At 44.5% G+C, this 18381-nt stretch overlaps 1 protein-coding gene across 5 annotated transcripts in view; it reads right to left on the minus strand.

Moving 5' to 3' along the window:
* The window catches only part of LOC108141555 (zwei Ig domain protein zig-8), a 72256-nt gene that overhangs the window by 9176 nt on the left and 44699 nt on the right, over nt 1-18381 (minus strand). The window contains exons 3-5 of one of the 5 annotated variants that reach the window (XM_017264995.2): nt 7940-8919; nt 1054-1178; nt 308-394 (exon numbers count right to left, since the gene is read on the minus strand). In XM_017264995.2, the coding sequence (XP_017120484.1) occupies nt 308-394; nt 1054-1178; nt 7940-8057 (330 nt within the window). In that variant the 5' untranslated portion in view covers nt 8058-8919. Of the gene's footprint in view, nt 1-307; nt 398-1053; nt 1179-7939; nt 8920-18381 lie in introns of all 5 variants that reach the window. The other 4 variants (XM_017264997.2, XM_017264996.2, XM_017264994.2 and 1 more) reach the window with 4 other exon arrangements.

Here is an 18381-nt window from a genome sequence, read left to right on the forward strand (position 1 = left end):
TCGCAGCAGATCCTGCCCATCTCCATGCACTGGGCTCGAATGGAATTCAATTTGGCAGCCACTAAACAAAGCGCTTTTCCATGCAAGGCATGCGTGGGAGGAGTGCAGGGATTTCGGGTTACGGGTTTCGGCTTTGGGATGTTTGGTGTGTGGTGTTCGGTGTTCAATGCAGGACAGGACAGTTCATTGTGTTTTGGGCGGGCTGAGGGGCAGGGCGTGCACATTGAACAGAATTTAACACAGGAATGACGTCGCCGTCGACGACAACGTGGTTCGACGAGGTACAATTAGAGAGACAAAAACAAACCCAATTTACACCCACTCTGTCCACGCCGGAGACCTTGCAGACCAGAAAGGCGGTGCCACCCAGCTGGACGGTAGTGTTGTGCGCCATCAGCTTTTAAGACAGGGAGAATCGGAGAAAAGAGCAGATGGGAGGGAGAGAGAAAAAACACAAGACAAAAAGTTAAAAGTTCATTTTTTACGAAGTCGAAGGGGGAGGTTTCAAAGGCGAAACGCGCCCAAGTCGCACAATTAGTCAGCAAAACAGCGCCAGCCCAGGTTGCAGGGTCCATGATCCAGACCGTATAATACATCAGAGTCAAAGCTATCCGGCAGGATAGGGACGATAAGCAGAGGTCGGGCGCAAGTCCGGTGTCTGGCGCTTGTGGCGTGCTTGCTATTTGGATAATTAGATTCGAAGCCAGCGCGAATGAATTATAAATAAGCACTAAAGATTAATTAGTCCCGGCACTGGAGTCCAGATCCAAATCGGGCCAGTCCTCGCCGTGCTGGTAATTAGTGTTATGCCGGCGAGCACGGGACCGATTGATTCGGCCTCCAGCTGCATTTTTTTTGGCAGCGGCATTAACATTTTGATGGGTTAGAGCAAACTGTTTTGCTGACAAAACTGGCTATTGTTTTAGCTGTGGATCAGGACTGGGGACACGTAGCCTTGTATTTGCAGTCGATTCAATTTGAATTTGAGTTCAGATAACAGTTCATTGCATCCGGTCGTTCCGACGAAGAGGGGAATCTGTCAATGGGACTTACCTCACTGTCTTCGAACATTGGACTGTCGCTGGAGTCCAGGCTGTTATCCAATTTTGAATCGGCACTTATACCGCCGCGCATCCATAGCTTCTTCCAGTCGTTATCTGTGAGTATTGACTTTTGATCTGCAATCAAAGGAAAGAGCAACCACGAGCGTTAGACAAGTCAAATGGCGGAGTGAAAAGTGCAGTCGCAAATTGTGTTAAGGTTTGGTTTCGTTCCCATCGTCTTTCCCCAAATCCGATTGATGCAATTCGAATGCAATCAGCAGAAGTGTCTGGGGTGGTGCAGCTGGCAAATGAATGCGATTGGCCTCAGAACTTGAGCAATCCAATTCCATCCCAAGTCAAAACACCCACATTCCCATGCACAACGTTCTATATAGCCACAGCCCTTTAAAGCCCGAACCTGAGGACTGTAGTTCACCTAGCAACGAGTCGGACTAAAGGTGTCCGGAAGTAGACTACGATAAATATAACAAGGAAGGAAGCAATCTTCGGCAATGCAAAGTTTATTTACTTATGTAGCTATTTCAAAAACAAGAAGAAACGCTAGAAAAGAGTGTCCCGACTATTAGATACATCTTACATAGCTTGTCAATTTTAAAATAAAAGCACTTCCAGAAAAAACTTTGGTTTGAGGGTGCGGCACCTAACATACTGCATTGTCAACACTTTAAGCAAAAAGCGAGCTTCGCCACCCCGTTCCCCGTCACACAGCATGACACAAACAGTATAAAACCGCTATCCCCACACACACATTAACAAGTTTCGCTGTGCAAATTACTCGCTCAAATTTAGTGCGAGCATTTCATAGTATGTGCACAAGCTGCGTTTTTCAAGTATGCAGTGATGTCAAGTTAAAAATTTCCAAATTTTTTTCATAATAATAGATCGATTTTGAAAATTTTGGTGTCTACCAATAGGTATGATTGAAAAATATTCAAACAGCCCAATTTTAAAAACTTTCGCGTTTTGTGGGCGTTGAAATGGGCGTGGTCACGTTTTGAAAGAAACTTGTGCTCCGTAAGAATAACTAGACATGGCTAAATCGACTTGGCTATTGAGTCTGATCAAAAATATATATAAACTTTATAGGTGCCGATTTCCTTCTTCTTTGTACAAACTTTTTAACAAATACAATACTCTATGAGTAACGACCGAAAACTAAAAATTTTAGAAAACGGTTATATTGCGATTAGAAATTCATAAATATGGAAAAACAGAAAAATTATAAATTATTTTTGATTCTTTTTCTATTGATTCTATCCCTTGCAGGGGGTATTATAATTTTAGTAAGAAGTTTGCAACGCAGTGAAGGAGACGTTTCCGACCCTATAAAGTGCATATATTCTTGATCAGCGTCGCTAGGAAAGTCGATCTAGCCATGTCCGTCTGTCCGTCTGTCCGTCTGTCCGTCCGTCCGTTTCTACGAAAACTAGTCTCTCAGTTTTAAAGCTATCTGCATGCAACTTTGCCAAAAGTTGTCTTTCAATTCCAGGTGGTACATAAGTCGAGATAGGACGACTATAGCATATAACTCCCATAAAAACAATAAAAATATTAAATAAAAATTTTTATATGTAACTTTTTTATTTCGTAATTTTTTTTTTTAAATTCTTTTCGACTTATTAATAAATTGACATATAGAGTTACGCTTTTAATTTTATTAAAATCGGAAAACGATATCGTATAGCTTTCATAGGAACTATCAAATAATTGAGCTGCAAATCATAGCTTCAATGTTTTTAAACAAATACGCAAGTAAATCATAATTTTAATGTTTTCAAGCATTTTGTTAACAAGTCGTTGTTTACTGGCTAATAAGCGCTTCCCGTTCATAATCGACAAAAAGCGGAAAAGTTTGTCTACTCCGCAGGTAAGCTTAATTTTCTGAGATGCCCTTACTGGCAAACTTAGCAAATAATATTTGCTAAAAGCTTCTGCCACTAAAATCTGTATGCTTTTATTGCGTAAGACCGGCAGAGTGGCAATTAATATGCCGACTCTGATACTATTAGGAAATAGCTGGGGCTTCTTCGGAAAATTTTAAATTTAATCAGTGCAACTAGGGTTTCCCGTCTGGTTTTTCTCTAATTAGGAAACTTTGCTGCCGGGCAACGCGGTCGCGAAGTGCAAGTGCCTCTGACCGTCTGGCTCCCAAAATGAAAATTACGCCAAAGTGCGCTTTGCTTTTACGCTCATCATGCTGCGTGCCTAAGACGGTGGAACATGGCCATCTGCAAGGTAGATGGACTATTATGAACTCGCTGAGAGCTCAAGTGTTTGGTTGGTTGTGCTTGGTTGTGAGTGTGCTCTAAACGAAATTTATCCAATCAATCAGAAAGCGTAATGCAAAAACTTCATGAGGGGTGCTCTCAGCCTTGGCGGCGTGCGATTTGTTGCGAAAAATCGAAGACGGATACAAAATACAAAACGCGCAGTGTCGTTGGCTGCAGGAAAGCCCGGTTCCACATAGCCCACCTCCAGCAGTGGGCTATAAAACACAGCGAAGCGAGCTCACAGCTTTATTGCCTCGTAAATTTTTATAGTTCATACTTTAGGCGTGCGTATGCAATGCCGCAGATGTGTGTTATCTGTGAGAGCGCTGTTGTGCGTGTGTGTGGTTCGGGTGCGTCCGTATGTGTGTTCGGATTGTCCTTTCTGCGCTGCCATGTTATTTATGTGGCCAAAGTCCGCAGTGACGTCAAAGAGACGCTGCATTGATTTCAAATATTTTCGCTTTCAATTATACGGGCATCTTTTATGCATATCATTCGACCTTACCAAAGTTGCAGAGGGAACTATAGTTCCTGTACATAGAATGCAACGCAGTCAAGCAGACATTTCCGACCCAATAAGGTAAAAATGTTCTTAATTAGCAACTCTCTATCGGTTTTTTTTTCAACTGTTGGATGTAAGTCTTCCAAAAATCCTTTTTTCTGTTGCAAATAGTATAAAGTCGGAACGGATCAAATCCGAAAAAAAAATAAACTTTTGATTCATTTCCGACGCTTAACAGTATATATATTCCATATTCCACATTTCCGTCTGTTTCTACGCAAACTAGTATCTTGGTTTCTCGATAAATCGTGTTCAAAAGGAAAGGAATAGCTTGGAGAAGTATATGTCAGCTGACTTTTACCCATTTAACCCAATTTTCTACTCATTTATTCGGTCGTTACTATGACAGCTATGTCATATGACATCGTTGTCCGATTTAAATTAAATTAAAGCCCGAATTCTAAAATCTTTTCGTCTGTCCGTCCATCCGTTTCTACGCAAACTTGGTCTCAGTTTTAAAACTATCTGCATGAACTTTTCCCAAAATTTGTCTTTCAATTGCAGGTACTAAATAAGTCGGAACGACAGACTGACAGACGTACAGAAGGATAAACGGACAGACGGACTGATCAAGAATAAACGTACTTTATAGGGCCGGAAAAGTCTCCTTCACTGCGTTCTGACTGAAATTATAATACCCACTGCAAGGCTATAAAAATGTATATTAAAAAAGTTTATACCCTTGCAGAGGGTATTACAATTTCAGTGCAAGGGTTGCAAGAGTATATGAAATTCGGCTTGCCGATGTTTGGTTCCTTTCTTGTTTTTACTGTTGTAATTGGCTTAGCCTTTTATTACCAGAGATGTGTTCCAATATTGATAGAAGCACAGACGGACAAATTTAAATTAATGTTGTTCAAAACCCAAATCCAAATCCAAGTCCTTCTCACAATTATAAATGAATCGCGGCAGTTGTTGTAATGGGTCCCTATGTCTGTGTGAACAGGTCTAAATATATACTAATGATACATTTATGTACTCGTATACTGCACAGGTTCGAAAACATTTTCGTTTGCCTTCTATTCACTCATTCTCGAAAACAATATACGCTATTTCCCTTCGACTGAGGGGGTAAAACATCAAGGGCAGACAAAGGCGAGTCCACTTGAGTCAAGTCGTCTCAAGGCGGCTTTATGACGGGTCAGGTCGGGCCTGGTGGTATAGGGACAAGCATAAATTGTTTGAACACACACACATTCTTTATCTCTGCATTTGTATGCATGACAGGAGCATTCACACACACACACGCTCACACAAGGGGAAATATATTGGGCATGTTAAGAGGAATTTAAATGCTCGGCCCGAGATACAAAGCCAACGAACTGCTCGGGAACTAAGGTCAAGTGGGTGGGACGCGGGGCGAAGGCCGAACGCGATAATAGTGAAAAAACACGCACTGCTAATAAAATGGCTAGCCCCGCGTATTCCAACGCATCCTGTTCGACTCCCGACTAGGCGGTACGTGCGCATGTCAGCTGCCTGCGGCTTAGGCGTGTGAATTATATTATGCCTGAAAGTAGGCAACTGTAATAAAACTTTCGCAAGAAGCGATAGAAAAGGTCCCCGGCTATAGGCCTCCACGCCTTCGCCGTCGCTTTGGAAATCCATTTCTGGGCTAACCGGATGCCGCAACAAAAGTAGCAAAAACTGGCAATACATAAGTTTTCGTTTCGTTCGCCGCATTTTTCATTCCATTTCCCTTGCCCTGCCCCCGCAACACAACTGCTAAAAAGCGATAAATAATGAAGTCAGCAAGTGCGGCTGGCATTCTCGCATGTTTATTATTAATAATAAATATTTCTTGTCAATCTCTCGCCCCACGCCCTCCGACCGCTTAAGTTGTATGGCCCACAGTCACGACACATTGCTTATTGTCCTTGTTGTCGTCGTTGTTTTCTTGTAGCTGTATCTGTAGCTGTAGCTGGTGCTGTAGTTGTGCACACTTGCCATGTTTCAAATTATTATTTATCTGTCTCGTTCGCTGTCAGCAGTCAGCGGTCCCCGTTCTCCGCAGCGTATACGTAATATTTTAATTCCCCACCAATATGTTTGCACTGGGCGTGCTAGTGTGCGAGTGTTAATCCCTAAATCTGCTTAAGTCGACGGTCTTTGCCCGCCCGACTGGAGTGCTTAGCTGTTTTTAAGCTCCCTGGCTCCCCGTGGCCTGGCTGCCGTAACCCATAGCCCGGTCTCAGCCCGCGGGTGAAAGATCTCGCCCTGGCATTACCTTGCGCCGTTCATACGGCGAGCTCACGAGCTTAATTTCGAAAACGCTAAGCAAATTTGCGAAAAAGCTGACGGCAACGCAATACTACCACCCTGCCACCACCCAGTTTGAAACTCATTTGCACTTCAAGCCTGCCATCGAGTGTGGGGAAAATCAAGGTGGCTCGTTCCCGATGCCGTGCGTGTGGGAGGACGACCTTGAGCCCTTGAGTGACAGTGACACAGCCCCACAGACAGAGCGACATGTTGCTAAGCCGACTTTGCCCCGCTCTCCATTCGCTTTCCAAACGGTGTTTTGGCTACGTTCTGTGCTGCCAAAGAAGCCGAAAAAACGTGTCTCTGCCATCCCCTTTTACCCCTGGCTGAAAAGGATCGAGTTTTAAACGGATGATACTTTGTGTCTGCCTTGGGAGAAGCAGTCATCGACGGGAAACAACTTTTACGTTCATTTCGATACATCCGATTTGCCAAAGTGTAGGGTCTGAAATTAATGCAAGAGTTGGGGGCTTCGTAGAAGCGTAAAAGCGCTTCGTCACTCCAACTGCTGAGCTCACCTGCTCCACGCTAGTCACTCAGTTTCGCAAGGACCTCTCAGATTTCACTTTAAAAGTAAATTTAAAAAGTTTTGTCGGACAGCGATTTCCAAGCCACAAGTCGTCGCCATAAATTTTCAATTTTTGCACTGTCACACGATCTCAGTTCGTTGTTGGCGTGGCACTTTTCTCAGGAGGCTGCATAATGAGCGGGCCGCGCGATTTGATAAGGTGTCGTCGTGGATGGCGCGGCCGGCCGGGTAATTTATGCGTAACGCGTTTGCCGGCGGGTCGGCGAGAAATAACACTAAACACAAAGGGAACGCTCGCGCAACAAAGGGAGCACGGCGACTTTGACTTTTCGTGGCGCCCCGGGTCAAAACCAAAGCCGCAAGGGCAGCAACTACGTCGCGCCCATCAAAAAGGTGGGGCGCCCTTGGCGCTAATCTCTCCCCTGTGTATTTTTCATTATCCTTATTATTTGTGAATGTTACGTGTTGGCCATAACTTAGCCGCTCTAACGATGCGTATACGTGATGTACACACACTGCCAGCGGGAGGGGCTCGGTTTCGGTCTCGTTCTGGGCGGCCCCGAAGTGAGTTCTTTGGGTGCGGCTCGCAGCCGCGAATCGCCGCCCTTTTTGAGGTAAATTCGCGGAAGGTCAAAACGCGATGCGCTCCGGACAAAGCATCCATAATTGTTTGCCCAGCAATTTCCGAAAGCTTTAAATTACTTGGCTGCATTCAGATAATTGCTTAGAACCCCCTCCCTTGCAGCTCGGTTGCGTTCCATTTGCGAAATGAATTGCAAACATTTAAATATCCCGCCTGTAGTATTAAGCGCTGGATAGCTTTCCCGAAAATATTTCCAGCGAAAGTTTCTGCCGCAGGTGCATGCCTAGAACACTTCCAGCGAAATTAAACGCGGCGGAGATGATAATAAAATTCCTAGCACAATAAATCCGTAAATTGGCAAACTTTCGCTGGCTTTCGGACGGCGTTAAGGGGCTTTAATTGTGGGGCAAGGACAGTGGGCTGGAACCCGTGGCCACGGTTCGAAACGATTTGTTGGCTTCGTGTAAATATTAAAATAAACTGCCGCATACTTCGAGGCTGGGCAGTTCGCATAAATTTCGCTTTAATTTACTTAGCACTCCACTAAGTCCCCCCAGCCCAGTGCCCGATCCCGAAGAAGCATCCCCAATTAAATTCCGAAGGGGGGGAATGGTAGTAATGTCGGGAGGGAAGGGTATGGGTATGGGATTGGATTGGATTGGAACGCACCTGGCTCGAGGGTGGTGGCCAGCAGCAGCGTCGGCAGGCAGAGCAGCAGGACGCGCAGTTCCATCAAGTGCAGGGGCCGCCGCAGACGCAGCAGCAGCCGTGGCGGCACCATTGGCATCCTGTCTCGCTCCCGGGGCCTGTTTCTTCCTGATGCAGCTCCTCCTCCTCCTCCTCCTCCTCCTCCTTCCTTCGGCTACGGCCTACTGTCCACAGCCGGTGTCCTGGGTCGAGGAAGGGGCGGACGACTGGCACATCGATGGGCGGGCGGCGCGTATTGTCTGACTGGCTTTTGTGGCTGCTTATTAGGGTTAATGGTTTTTTGAATGAACGCGCAGAATCCTTTCAGCTGCGGCAGCCACACAATGCCGGCATCTCCGGCACACATATGCCTCCTCGGGCGGGCGTTGCTGTGGGTGCGATGCGCCGCTGATAAATGATGCTGGTCCGATGTGCAGCGCTGCCTTTTTTGCCTTTTTTGCCTCTCTCGCCTTTTTTTCCTTTTTTGTCTTTTTTCCCTCTTTTGCCTTTTTTGCCTTTTTTGCCGTTTCCTTTTACCGTCGCTTGTCAATGCGTTGCTGTTGTCCTGCGAGCTACAATGCTCCACTGCTCCTCGCAAGCGTCTCAAATTTGCAGCTTGTCGCGCGCTCCTTTCTCTGGGACTCCTGCTCTAGCGGCTGGGTGCGGGCGAAAGTTGCATGCTCTTCATCATTTTTCATGTCACTGCGTGTTAGCACATTAAGCCACGTCGGTATCTATCTTGTATTGTGTGGCTGGCAAAAAATTAACACTCGCCTTTTTATGAAATTACATTCAATTTGCTGTAGTGGCTGCGATGCCTGCTCTGCCTGCTCTGCCCGCTCTGCCTTCTCCTCCTTCTGCGAGGAACAATGCCGGAGCGTAATGCCGAGATGATGGATCGTTTTTAGTGTAGTGTAGTGTCCTCGGAGGGTCTTTCCGCTTCCTGGCTCTTGCGATGTGAGCTGAAAGAAAGAGAATATGAGAATATGAGATAGCTGGACAAATAGCAAACTATTTTTAATAAGTATGGGCAACTAATTGCCTGGCTCAATTAAAGTTGCAGTGCCAATGCCTTTTTTCTGGATTTGGACTCCACTTACTTCCGACTGCTCCCTCCGACCGCACGAGCGTCGGGAATTTCTGTTCATTTGCATATAGAATGAAATTTATTTATTGTTCAAGCAAATTTGGCACATTATTTATAGGTCAGCGACTGCAGGGAGTCGGTGGAGGTCAAGAGGGCAGGAGAGCGGGGGGGCAAGAGGGCAAGAGGGTCCGAGATTATGCAAAATGGCTGTCGCGGCCACCGCCCGAATGGCCAACAATTGGCCGGACAGGACGACGCGCAGCAGGACTCAGTCCAGGGTTTTCCATAAATTTGTATTTATTTGCTAGCACGCGTGAGTGAGTCTGAGGTTATTTAAATTTTTATGCTGAGACGCATAAAAAGCGAAGAGCACTGAAAACTTGGGCAAAGTTTTGTGCTCGTCATAATTTTTATCTGCGCGGATCTCTGCTCTAAGTCTGTTTTTTATTTTTCCCTACATTTTATAAGTTTTTTATGTTTATGCCGATGGATATTAATGCTGACCCAGAGGCAGCTCTCATTCAGCTCTTCGATTGTGCGGTTTCACGGACAGAGTTTATTCAACTCGCTGCGCAAACAGCGCTAATGAATCCGAATTTCGCGAAGCGTTGTGCACATAAATTAAAATTGAAATTCGGCCGCAGAATTGCCAAAGCGTTCGCTCATTTTAATTACAGAACTATGTGGCTTTCCTTTCTGAGCTCGGCAATACTGAATTTCTGATTTGCGCTGCAGCCCGCAAGTACGCCATGGTATTTAATTAACGCCGCTGCCCTCATGGACAAACATTAGCAAATGTCATTCAGCCCGAATTTATGGCACACTCGTGTACAATTCATTTAAATTGATAATGCCGGGCGGGCTCGGTGGTGGCTGGTACTGCCACTAGTTATTTGCTGCCACTTTGCTTCCTTTGCACTCGTATAGTCGCATAGTCGCATAGTCCCATAGTCGCATATCGCATATCGCATCGCAGCAAATGCAGCAGTTTAGAGTAATTCGGAGAGCAAATGTCATGCCGGAGGAATGCTTGTTTATGTATCTGTGTCCTCCGAGCGAGAGTGCTGTTCTACACAACTATGCACTTAAATGCAGTCACGTACACTCACAGCGACGTACGTATTATTATCTTGACACAATGGTGCCATAAAACTTAAAGACCCCACAGCAGTTTTCCCTGCCTTGCCTTTGCCTTTGCCTTTGGCTTTGCCTTTCCTTTGCGTTTGCCATTGCGAGGGCAAGCGCTGAAGGACATGGCATTTGCCTTCGCCTCCTTCGGCGCTCTGCCCCTGCTCTGCCTCTGCCTCTGCTTCTGCTGCTGACCCTCCTCTTCCCCCATTTCTTTCTCTTTCTCTTTATGTTTCTGTTTCTGTTTCTGTTTCTTTCGCCCCCCCTGTGCCTTCCCTTCTTTCCTCTCGCGCACTGCATATGCGCATTTGTGCATTTGTGTGGACTGCACCTCGCACTCACACCACTCCCAAAACGCCATTCTGCTTATGGGGCTTTCTTTCTCTAGGTTATATGGAAATTGTAATAAGTTGCGAGCCCAAAAAGCTGATGTCATGAGGTTAGTTGCTGGGGCTCAAGTTTCAAGCGACAATCATGTGCTTCCCTTTGTGTTTTGCCTTGTTTTGTTTTTCTTGGCTGCTGACCTCATACTTCATTTTGCAGCTTTTGTTTAGCCTGTCATCTAACTTGGTCTTGGGCCCCAACCGAAGCTCGGGTGTTTTATGTGACTGTGACTGTGACTGTAACTCGACTGGACTGACTAAGGGGCCCAGTTTGGGTTTGTTGCATAATGCACTGCGTTATTGCCATATTGTTATTGCTGCCGTTCGTCAGCCAGCATAACTTTGCATTGCAAGGAGCGTGTTTATTGTTGACGGAAACTGCAAGTAGTATCAGTGTTTATTGGGTTTGGCCGATAACTGAAATCGAACTTGGGGCAAAAAGTTAAAAATTTGCATTAACACATTTGTCTTGTTGTTTTGTATTGAAAAGTTGACTTTACATCGTCAATAACAATACACACACCGAAACAGCAAGAAAGCAAACTTTGGCAGGCCGAAGCTAGCACTCCCTTCCAGCTATGTAGGAATGGACGCCAGTGATAAAACTCTCCGTAGGTGCACACCAAGACTTTAAGAAAAATAAAATAGTTCTTATACTTTCAAGGGTATTTAAATTCAACTTGCTGAAGTTTATTCTGACTTACATACTACCTGCAATAGGATGGAGAATTTTGGGTAAAGTTTCATTTAGACGGCGGGGGGTAACTGAGAAATTAGTTTGCATAGAAACGAACGGACAGTCGGACATATACGGCCAGATCAGCTAATCCCTTCAACTTTTGACTGGAGTTATCATACCCTCTGCAAGGGGCATACAAATTTTAGCTGGGGTCAGCAGTCCAAGCCAAAAAAGTCTGCCTTCATATTTCACGTCAATTTTCACACGACATTTGTCAAGTATGACTGCAAGGGATATAGCTTATTAGAGTGAACTTTTTCAGGGCGGACACACTGCTGCCGTTTTGGTTTCTGTCCAGGTGAGGAGAAGGGTTTGTGTGCCCTCAAAAGTTTCAACCGCCAACTACTGTTTGAAAATTTGGCTTTAGATCCATTAAATGGCGGCCACCCGCATTGGTTGGCTTTTTAATTAGCATTCGTAATTAACGCGATTAGCGCGGCAAGCGGGGAAATTAGATAATTATTACGGCTAGCTCTGGCCATGGCCACTAGATTGCAATTGTAACCGCCTACTAGGAAAACGTCGTACTGCGTCGGAGGGCATGGCAAAGCTATTTATGTCGGACTGCAATACAAATGCCATAAGCATTTATGGCAGCAAGCCATAACAATGTCCATTCTGTGGCTGAATTGTTGGTGGGCGAGCGCTCGGCTTCCAGCACGCGCCCCTCCCCCTCAAGCCCACAAATTCAAATGGAAATTACGCGTTACGCATTTTGATTGCACTTGAGTGCCTGCATAAAAATGAGCATTATATAAACTCCCCCTTGAAGAGCCCACCGGGTAGTGACTCTGTAATGCCATGCACTCGAATCAACCGGTTCTGGGGAGGGTGCGTGTGCATGCGTGGCCATTTTGCATCTCTCGCGGACGGGTAATTGTTTTGCGCACGTTTCCGTTTCCGCTGCGTTGCACTTGAATGCCCTTAATTTGCGCTATTTTTATATACAGTCATCTCCGTCGTCCCTCGCACTCTCAATAATTGACCGATTATCCGGCCTGCGTTAAAAATCAGCATTAAGTCAATGCATTTTTAAAGTTCTCTGATTAAGACAAGTCCTTCGTGCTGCAATTTTAAGACTTTATGAATAATAAAGCACACTGAAATTTAAAATATTTTGATTTGGTGTTATTTGATTGGCAATAAATCAAAATATATTATTAGATATGGGCATTTCAATGGATAGGATGACTTGTTGAGGCCCTCGAATGTTGTTAGTACTTTTAAAGCTCCTTTTTAAAAAACAAACAGCTCTTGCTACCATAATTTCGAAGAGTTTCAAAGATATATGGTTGTAGGTGTAGCTTTCTGTATATCATAGTTGTTTGCTGAGTGAAATAAGGTCTGATATCAAGACAATCCTCGGAGTGCCGCTTTCATGCGAGGAAGTGGCAGGCTGAGTCAGAACTCACCCACGCAGCGGGTGCCAGTGTATATGGCCAACTTGTTAGCTTGCCCGAGGGGAGCAGCAAATCCTTTCCCAGAACTAGTTGCCAACATTTAAAAGCGAAGGAAACTTGCTAGCTACGAAACTTTTTCAATTTAAGCCCGATGTGCCCACTGTACCGCTCCACCCAAGCTGCATCCGCTGCGACGCCATAACTTAAAGTTTGGCGCTTGTTAATTTACCGCTGCAAAGTGCATTGGCAACATTTGAATTATTCCGAGCCATTGCGTGACTGCGAGGACAGTTCGCTGAGCTTGACTGGCCTCCTCCTGCGGACTGGCCTCCCTTTCGCCTGCTCATTTGGCTTTAATTAAAACTGCCGGAGCGGCGACTAAGTTGTCGACAGCCCATTTAGCGGGTGCATTCTACGAGACGCTCGTAAGTATGCCACCAAATATTTAAGACCCCGTTCGCTGGGGCTGCGAGTGCTGACTGGCCTTCGGGTTGGAGGCGGCACAGAAATCGTGGCAGGGGTAACAAAAATAAAACTATTCTCGGTGTTTATTTAAGTTTAGAAATTGTACAAATTTTCGTAAATTGTTTTGTGCTTTGCCACGGTTGTTACAGGCCAAAAGGACGAAAGTTTCCCAGCCATCGCCTAGGTATTGTTTGGATGTGTGTGTCACTACATTTGTGCCACCGACCCCTCCTCCCTCTCACCATCCCCATCCCCATTCCCACCCCCCAGCTTGAGACCCTAACTTGTTCGCTCGGCATTTGCCGGTTTTTTTTTGTGACTGTGTCGTGACTGCAGCAAAGTTTTAGTTTGGCAATTTTGCTTTTCCGTTCGCTTGGTGGGTATTTTTCTTTTCATTTTTCAGCTTTCCTTTGCCTCTTCACGCTTCCCGCCTTCCCACGCTCGTAGCTGAGTTTCGCTTTTTTGGTGGACATTTTTGTTTCGTTTTGTGCTTTGTTAGTTCCGTTTCCGCCCGACGCTCGCTCGCACCAACCCTATCTTCCACTGGTCTATTTACGTGGCTGGGTCGTTCGTTTTTATTTCATGTGGTGTTGTCAACTTATTTCTACGTTCGGTGATTTATTTTCTAAACAATTAAAGAAAAACACAAAACAAGGGTGGAGCGGAGCGCCCTGCAGTGGGACTGGCGCAGCTTTATGAATTTTGCAGCTGAATTATTTACAGGAAAACGCACGATAACGGTCGGCTGGCTTCAGGTGAGCGATGGGGGGCCGAAACTGAAACTAGATATTCAGGGCATCCCAAAAGGAAAAAACCTCTGTGACATTAGCCGAGCGGTTGGAAGGAGGTGAAACGAGTTTTTCGCCATCGAAGCTATCGGTTCTTTGGGAGTCACACCTCTTTTAGGTTGAGCTACTGTCCCGAAACGGATGCATTCTGGTCCCGTGCCTTCCGGCCGGCATTGAATTTGATGAATTTTAAAGCAGCCCTTGCCGCAGGATAACTAATAAAACGTGACTGCACTATTTTCTAGCAAAATTCATTTCCCTTTCTGGCCCTCCACGTGTGTCCCCTGTGCCAGTCAACTGGCACATAAATCTTGCCAGGTATTTCATTAAGTCAGCGTCGGGCGATGTCGCAGCGCATCGCTGCTCATAAATATGTGCAGACACCCCGCAGACACGCCCACCACCACCAACCGCCCACTGTGGCAACTACACGCCACCTATAAAGTCGTGTAATCGTCTTCATAATTCGCGCCAAGACAACTCGACTGGCCCACCTGAACCATCTGAACCATCCAAGCCAGCCAAGCCAGCCAGCCGGCATAATGTTTAACGCTGCGCTGTGAACAATAAAGCGCAGCAGCGAGACTATTACACACAGACTCATACACGCGGTCCTGGGGGAGTGCCGCAAGTAGAAGTTTCCCTCGCTACTTCAGGAAAAACTACTGAAATTATGCGCATTTATCAAAGCAGCAGCGGCAAAGAAAACTTGTACGAGCGAGCGAACGCACACAGAACTACAAGAGCAATTACATGAACGCCACGGTACATGGCGAAAAGTGCATGTAATTTTGTGTCAGAAATTATAAACTCGACGCACACACGTGGAGCATAAATTCACACAGATCGCACAAAGAAAAGGCGCCTCGGTGGAGCCGTGGAGTTTTCTGCTGACAGGACTTGAAGAAAAGATTAAACTGCAACTACCACGCCCCGAACCGCGACGGGTGCAGTGTTGAAGGCTTCTTGACCCGATCTGCATGCTTTCTGGTTGTTAGAAAATTATACCATTGTAGGGGAAAGTACATTTCCACTTAACACGTCTGTCACCTCACTTTGATACATGTTAGACCTTAGCCGTTACACTTAGTGTATCTGTTTTGGTCATATCTATCGCTAGGCACCAAACTTTTGAAAATCGAGCCCCTGCACGATCCTAGCTTCTAGTTTTGGCTATGCACCCCGACAGATGGCGGCACCTAGGCTCCGACTTTTTTGTGGGGGAATATTTTGTTTTTAGCTGAGTAACGGGTATCTAATAGTCGGGAGACTCGACTATAGCGTTCTATCTTGTTTTTTTTCTAATGTTCCGATTGCTGCCATGGGAGCTATATGATATAGTCGTTCGATGTTTTTCAAACTTAAACCGTAATTCCAAAATAATACATGACTAATTTATAAAAATTATACAATAACACAAACAGCAAAGTTATAATTTTTTTTTTTTTGTTTTTAAGTTAACATTTAGAAAAGAATTTCCATCTTTAACTACAATTTTATCTAGGATCAAGAAATTTTTGTCATTTTGTCATAGGCTGGCCGAATCAAGGGCAAGATTTCTAAATTTTTGGAATTTTTTTCTATGAGTGTAATAGAGTACACCACTCAACAAAGTAAGATATTCGTGAGGAATACATTTTCTAAAATAAATTAATATTTTGACTTGTATAAATAAATGAACTTTCATTTCAGGACATGATGAAGGGTGCGATGACTTTTTTTAAATTGCAAAGAAATTTAGATTTAAAAAAAAATGTTTGCTTATAAGTACTGTTTGATCCGAAATTGCAACACACAGATGACTATAGGTTCCAAAAGAAATTCAAATTGATTCCATTGAAGATATATTTTTTATTGACACTTTAAGACTGGAAAAATTGTATCAAAATCAGACTTTGACGTCATATTCTAATTACAAGCAGACATGGTTCAAGACGGGGACTTATATTTATTAATATATTATATTTATGAAGCTAAGTTTTTTCTTAGCATAATCAATTGATAAACAAATAAATTAGTTAATTCGAAAGTTAACATTTTTCGGCTATCTCAAAGTCATTGTTTCTAAAAATTTGAATGCTAGCAGATGGATGTTCGATTTGTGGAAGACTGTATTGTCTTTGTGCGAAGGTGAGTGACACGGAAAACATACAGAGGTAATCAAAAGTATTTCCACAATTTATAAGCATATTTTTTTTCGTTTGTGTAAACACTTATGACATCCCCTTTATTGTTTTGAACCCGAAAACGAATTCAATAGTTATGTATGTCTGTAACTAATTATATCCACATCTAGAAAACCATAAGAGTTTGAAACTAAGCATGCATTACAAGGCACTATTCAACTACCTTTATACCCTTGCAGAGGGTATTATAATTTCAGTCAGAAGTTTGCAACGCAGTGAAGGAGACATCTCCGACCCTATAAAGTATATATATTCTTGATCAGCATCACTAGGCGAGTCGATCTAGCCATGTCCGTCTGTCCGTCTGTCCGTCCGTCTGTCTGTCCGTTTCTACGCAAACTAGTCTCTCAGTTTTAAAGCTATCTGCGTGAAACTTTCCCAAAAGTTGTCTTTCTATTGCAGGTAGTATATAAGTCGGAACGATCCGGATCGGACAACTATAGCATACAGCTCCCATAGGAACAATCGAAAAAAAAAATAAAAAAATAATATAACCTTGCTGTTTTTTAATTTTTTTTTTATTTCTTCGACATATAGTAATGGTTAAATATTTCAGAATTACGGTTTAAATTTCATCAAAATCGGACGACTATATCTCATAGCTCCCATAGAAATAATAAAAATATATAAAAAAAACTATCTAATAATTGAGCTGCAAATCATCATTGCTTCAATGTTTTTCAACATATACGCAAGTAAATCATAATTTTAATGTTTTCAAAATGATTTAATTCTTGAAATAGCTGCAAGGGTATATGAACTTCGACTTGCCGAAGTTTGCTTTCTTTCTTGTTTTTGTGTTGTTGTTGTTGTTGTTCCTAAAAAGTCTGTGGCGCTATCATTTTGTAGGTAGGAACCATCATAGAGCCCACATACTCCTGAGAAGTGTTTCATATATTTCATTTGAAAAATATCTTTAGGTAGACTGTTTTGGTCCACTTTGTGTGTGCTTAAACTAAAGTTGTTATTCTTGGCTACCACATCCTTGTCCATCAAATAGCTGCAGTGTCTGTTTTACATTCTAGCCGGCCAGCCTCGCCTTATAAACCACAAAGCCTAAAGTTAAGGGTTATCTAGTTTGGTGACCCATAGTCCATCATCTAGGGCTGGAACTCTAAGCCTCGTTTCCATTTCGCACAGGATCCTCCGCTCCCGTAATCTTGGTCCTTGTTTTATGCAAATTGTCGCCTTACAATATTTTATAAGTGCATGAAATTAATTTCTCCCGCAAGCCCTGCCGCATGCATAACTGACTAAGATCTGGTGTATATGGGTATATGTACATATATGTAAGGGTGTGTACACGTATGCCGTTTGATTGATTGTTCTCACTTTGCGGTAAAAGCCTGGGGCTACGTTTTTCGGCCCCGCTCCCCGCCAGAAGTAGAAGGAGCGTGAGAAATGCATTTGAATTTACAATGTGTCAGCCCAAGCACCATTAATATGCCTTTATGCGGGGATGTGGATGTGGGCGGGTGGGCGTGGCAAAGGGAGGCCCGGTCTCGATGCCTTTGTGCCAACTAACGGCTCTCCGACATTTATGATGGCCGGGCTGAAACTTTGGCAGTGCATAAATATTTCCTCCCGCCGACACCTCGAGGCCAGATAATAACGGCTTGAATTTACGATAAATGCTTTCCAGCCCGGACTTCTTTCTTTCATTCTGTCTTTATTTCGGCTGCGGTCTGTTTGCGCCGGCGGACTGTTTTCAAGGACAGCACGCGGGCCTCATAATGCGAACCGGTTGCCATTAAAAAGGGTCCATGTCCATCCCAGGGTGTGGACCAGGACCCGGCCGACACAAAGGTTGTCCGGCCGCAAATGTTTCTCCTTCGCTTTCGATTAAGCGACGGAAGTCCGCGGCTCTGCCGTTGCCCGTTGTCCGTTGTCCGTTGCCCTAGAGCCCGTCCCGGGCCATTGCGCGGTGGACATCATTGCCGCCATTAAGCTCTAATGACCGTAATAAATAATAATTTATTTTACCTGCAGGCCACCCAGCACCCCACCGCACCTACTCCGCTCCCAACCAGGCCACGCATGTGGATTTGAATTTGATGGCTGTTTGGGTGTTGGGTGTTGCGTGGCCACGGATCCTTCGCTCCGGTGCCACTAAAACAAACGGTCTTTGTTGCATACGCAATATTAATTGTTTTCTTGGCGCGCTGGATTCTTCTGGCAGGGATTTAAGTGGCACTTTATAGCCGTTGCCTGACAGGACCGATGGCCTGAGCACAATTGGCCGAATCCG

Source organism: Drosophila elegans, unplaced genomic scaffold (assembly GCF_018152505.1).
Source record: "Drosophila elegans isolate 14027-0461.03 unplaced genomic scaffold, ASM1815250v1 contig_721, whole genome shotgun sequence".
NCBI classification, from domain to species: domain Eukaryota; kingdom Metazoa; phylum Arthropoda; class Insecta; order Diptera; family Drosophilidae; genus Drosophila; species Drosophila elegans.